General features: G+C 38.3%; 1 protein-coding gene across 1 annotated transcript; it reads right to left on the bottom strand.

Moving 5' to 3' along the window:
- Positions 1-551: 551 nt before the first annotated feature.
- On the bottom strand, positions 552-5,385 carry LOC107103167 (chloride channel CLIC-like protein 1). Its single transcript, XM_015402717.1, has 8 exons — positions 5,254-5,385; positions 4,849-5,070; positions 4,409-4,549; positions 4,217-4,316; positions 3,985-4,082; positions 2,523-2,669; positions 1,837-2,430; positions 552-1,132 (listed from the first exon to the last, which is right to left on the bottom strand). Exons 1-8 carry the CDS (start codon positions 5,332-5,334, stop codon positions 1,028-1,030), a joined length of 1,488 nt encoding a protein of 495 aa, XP_015258203.1. The 5' UTR covers positions 5,335-5,385; the 3' UTR covers positions 552-1,027.

Genomic DNA, 5,385 nt, shown 5'->3' with positions numbered 1-5,385 from the left:
GTCCGCCCTAAATCACTATATATAACGGGGACTATATGGTGAACTCTGTTAACTGACCGTGCAGACGGATGATCAATACTTTTTGCTACCTGTTGGTCACGCACCAACTTTGTTATTTGTTGCTGCTGTCACAACAAATAATGCTTTCTGGAGAGAGCTCTCCTCGCTAAGCATTCCGGGATATATCTGCTGTCTAGTGGCCATAATCACTACTTTTCATGGTGCACTGTGGAAAATTTCAATCCACTAGACATTTGGACACTTATTTAAAATGGCATAACCACTATATAGCGCCATATATAGTAGCTAAGGTGGACATTCAGACACAGCCAGGATTGCTAAATTAACTGCTATCTCTAAATTGCCCTTAGGTGGGTGTCTGTAGTTCTGTGTGTGCATGGTTGTGTTTCAGTGTTGCCCTGCGATGGACTGGCTACCTGTCCAGGTTTTACCCGGCCTTCAGCCCATAGATTACTGGAGATAGGCACCAGCCCCACCATAACCCTGACAGATAAGATGCATGGATGGATGTTTAATCAACAAAATGCAGATTGTTCCATGATCAGCATTTCAGAGTGAATGTGTAGAATATACATCCACAAAGTATTTCTACAAAGACTGTATTCTTCCATAAAAAAAAAAAAAAAAACATTTATTATACAATTTGATTAGAAAAATCTTACATCTTCAAATCATTTCAAAACATCAACCATCATTCTTATTCTCATCTAAAACTTAGAGTAACAGCACAGCTTTGAAATTCCAATGACCCTAATAATGGTGAAGGAAGGCTGATCTGTATAACTCAATGTTATGATCTTTTTATACCAAAAGTTGAAATAAAAGCCTATTGAAAAATAAGAAAAGCTGTTAAAAAATGCAGAAAATGAACAGTTCTGTGGGTAGTCGACAGTCTTAATCATTTCCACCAGACAGCATTTGAAATTTCAGTAGATTTGATATGTGCCTATAACTAAATGGCACCAATCACTGATGGCTTTTGAAGTTTCTCCTTTGAAAAACGCTTCTATTCCCCGACTGAAGCATTCGTCTCCTGAACAGGGACTCCAACAGTCTCTATGTGTCTCTGTGATATCGTTTGTTTCTGTTCTTCTGTTGAGGCCTCGAGGTCCTGCAGGGACAAAACTCATGTGTAAACAATTCACAGCCATAAAAGAAAGAAAAAGAAACAATTCTGACAGAATACTACAAAGTACAAGTTAAGTAAAAAGATATATGTGAAAAAAAGAGGGATTATTTATAGTAGTAATACACTGCTGGGGCCATATTATGGAAATGGTGGATTAACAGAGAATGGTTACAGTATATACCGAAATAGAATGCCCTGCAATGGGTGTGATGATGAGACATAAATATTGCAAGCCAATATTTACAAACCATCCTTAAATGTTTTGCTTCTAATCATTAGATACCTGGATGTAAAATCAAAAAAAAAAAAAAAAAAAATCCCACAATGGCGTCTCAAGCATTTCTATTTATCAAGACGCTGTATTATTATTTCTCAGCCACCTGATTTTAATGGCTTTTACCCAATCAGTTCCTGATCTTTGGGGAAAGATGCACCTGCTATTCTGCTCCCACCTAAATATCCGCTAACTACTGGATGAATACAATCAGAATGTTTTACAGTACTCAACAAGCAAAAACACATAAAGGCAGAAACAAAACAGATGTTTACCATAATTATCCTTCGTCCTATTTATGTTTGCATGGCACTGCAGCAGTAAAACATATAATTCACATGTAAAAGGATAATTAAAACTATGATTAACCGTCTCATCTGATTCAGTTTCATGCATATTAGAGAGAACTCACCTGGGCATCAGTCTGTAAACTCTGCACCTCTGGTGGGGCTGCTGCATCAGCTCTGCTGTGTTTATCTTCAGAATCTTTTTCCTTTGATTTCACATGTTTCCCTTTTGTTTGTGATGGATTTGAATCTGATGCAGCATACTGGTTTTTCATTTGGTCTTTCTTCTTTTCTACCTTCCCCTGCTGGTCTTTCGAACCAGGTTCAGCAGGAGTAGAATTGTTCTCTACAACCTCAGGCTCCTCTTTATGCTGCTCACCATCTCTTTCATCCTCGCTGAATAGAGGCTCTGCAGCTCTTACTGTCTCTACCTTAGCAGGTGCTGGGCCCTCCTGGACCCTATTGGGTCGTCTTCTGTGGACGTCATTCCGGTCCAGCCTGGCATCCTCCCCTCGCTGCCGTGGGATGTTCTGTGGAGCAATCGGTTGCACAGGTGCCTGAGCAGGAGCGTCTCCTCCAGCCAAGTAATCACGGTCCTCAATCATCGGAGGAGGAGGATGATGAGGACGATCCAGCGGTGGTGGATCCCTTCGAGGGCGGCGGAACGGTGCCATGATGCCATGCTGAAAGGCTGCATGCACACTTCCATACATGACCACCTTTGTAAAAGTCAAACAGATACCCGTTAAAAGATCCACCATCAATATTTAGTTTTCTTGATTTTATAAGAAAATCTGCCATGTGTCTTTACCAATATGGAAAGCACAATAGTGAGGAGGACGGGAATCTGCAGGGTCACTGGGAGATCTTTGAGGAGTTCTCGCAGGAACTCGCTTATTCCCTGCCCAAGGTGCTTCAGCGGCTCTGTGATGAAGGTTGTGATGGTGACTGATATTGCCTAAAAAGTGAAGTATTTAAAGGTTTAACTTTATATTTAGTTGCAGGGATCATATATTTACTCTTTGTAACAGAAAACTCATCATCATCTTTATTTGTAGAGCACTTTCAGCTACAGCTAAAAACAAAGCGCTGAACATAGCTTAAAATAAAACACAATAAAATAAAGCATAAAAATATAAAATAAGGCAATAATATGAATTTGTTTAAGCTAAATAAACAATGTCACAACAACTAAGACCTGCCAGTGGTAAAAGCAAGCAAATAAAAATAAAGTGTTTTAAATTTCAGCAAGGAAGGACTGCAGAACTCCCAGAAATATGTCTGAATTGATACAATGATGTCTTCCACTGTGACACTGAAGCTAACATTCCACTATGGTACTAAAACCCACTGAAGCACCATTCTACGACAGTAAAGTGTGATTACACCTAAACCTTTGGTTAGAAATCTACAGCAGCAAATTTCACACGCATCACAAGACTGAAACTTTCAAACCAAATCATGGTAAAACTAGTCTTCATCATGAATAACAAAGTTACTGATAAACTAGCTTGTTGAGTCATGGGGTAGGCGATGGCTGAAATAAAGCTAGTTTTCAAAACCAATTTAAAAAGAGAGTAAGAAGAACTAAATAAATAAAATCTGGTGTTACATTTTAAAGAAATATGCCCAATAATCACCATACCAATAATCTAGTTTCAGATTTTTTTAAGATCTGTAAATAAAATTGTGTTTTTTTTCTCCAGACTTGGTCTTTTTTTTTTCTAGAATATAACAAACTGCCCTTTTACTGAAAACCTATCCAAACCAAATTAATACAGTCACTCTCTCTCTGCTAGTTATATGGTGATACTTTGTGTTTAACTTATATTTGATTATAGCCAGAGAACACTGTCTCAGAAAGAAAAAGAACAGGTGATGAAATTCAAGACTTTTCTTTAGTAAATGAATAAACTGCTACAGAGAGACATTAATACCATCTAATCAAATCAAAGACATGTCACCACAACATTCACATAACTGCATGGTTCTCTGATATCAGCCTATATTTGTGCAGCAACTCTATGCTTTTTGGATTATCTAAATATATTAAATATTAACACAAGAGGTGAAACAGGAGAAATTTATAAGGATGGGGATATATTTTCCTTTTATATATGAACTAAAGAATCCTCTGCAAAGGAAGTATGAGGATTATTCTAGAGGAAATAATAAGCCACATGGAGCAGTGGTGTGTGTAATATTAGCCGGATGCTTCCAACGCTGTGGCAGCTCAGTGTGCTGCCTCAACAGGCATCAGCATCCAGACTGACCTTTGTTGGCGGCACCAGGAGGAGAGGGTTAACCATCAGGACTTCATAGTATTTTTTGCAGGGGTCATCTTGAAGAGTCCAGGTTGTTCTGACCCACTCTGCAAATACACATAACACGGTTAAAATAGTGTTTGTTTTCTTTAATTAGGGAAATAAGCTTTTAAACCATAAAGCTGCAAAAGTTAAGTTGATCTCAACTTCAAGACACTTGTCATGGTGCAAGATGGTTTACCTTTCAGATTATCCCTCCAGTCAATTTTTCTCACTCCAGTGCATTTTTCATTGAAGTTTTCCATCTGCACAATATCGTTTTGGTGCTTAGCGAAGGCGGTCTAAAAAGAAGTTGAAATAAACAATGATTTCTTAGCTTTGAAGGACAATTTACACAAAATCAGCATAAAATGAAAAAAGGGCTCATCTTCACCTGGTATAGATAGAACCAGTTCCAAATAATACTGATTGCGAAGCATATGGCAAACATCCTTCTGAACTGAACGAACCAGGAGACTGCGGACCACAGCTGGGTGCCAATGACGGTTGATATAATGAGGATGAGTATCCCGACCTGGAACAAAGAAGAGAAGTCAGGTAACTGTAACATCTGAAACAACGAAAGCTGCTGGAAAATACTTAGAAAGTTTGAGCTAGTCTAAATATCGTTGTTGAATCTTAAGCTTTTTAAAAACGGTGTTTATAAAAAACAAAAAAAACAGACATTGACTTTCTACTGGTGATATACATTTGTTAGGAATGGTACAAACATCCACTGACTCATATTTTGACCTTTGACCAAGTCAGAAGCTATCCAAGTTGGCTGACGTGTCGCCTAGTAAAAAAAGTAGCAAATTAAATTAATTATCATACCTTTAATACAGTGTCAAGCTCAACATGGAAAGTATCTTCAAATCTCCACTTCCAGGGTTCATAATCATGTAATTTAAAGTCCATCAAGATCTGGCTGAGTGCATTGTCCAGAGCTCCAGTTCTCCATCTATCCTCCCCATTCAGGAGTGACTGGATCTCAGTCATGGCCTGTTTGGACAGCTTGATTTTGGCGTCATAGAAACCATCTGATGAGTCACTGGGCTGGGAAGATAAAAAAATAAAAATAAATTGTTTTTCAGTGCATTTTTACTGAAGGAGCATTTTAGTAAATCAATGTTCAAAACACATGAGTAGCCATAGTGCATTACAGTGAATCCTGTTATTATGGAAATATTGATTAGAATCTCACTGATAGAGAATGACCTGGATAAAATCAGTACCCACCACACCGATTCTCTGTATTTCCTTCAACAGTCTGCTGAGGAACCTCTTGAACACTGGATTGCAGCTCGGCTGTTGCGACATGAGCGTTGTCTCCTTCTTTAGGTCTTCAATCTAGAGCAAAGTAAAACACAC

This window comes from Cyprinodon variegatus, unplaced genomic scaffold, assembly GCF_000732505.1.
Source record: "Cyprinodon variegatus isolate N-32 unplaced genomic scaffold, C_variegatus-1.0 Scaffold1387, whole genome shotgun sequence".
Lineage (NCBI taxonomy): Eukaryota > Metazoa > Chordata > Actinopteri > Cyprinodontiformes > Cyprinodontidae > Cyprinodon > Cyprinodon variegatus.
This window is presented reverse-complemented; position numbering and strand designations above follow the sequence as displayed.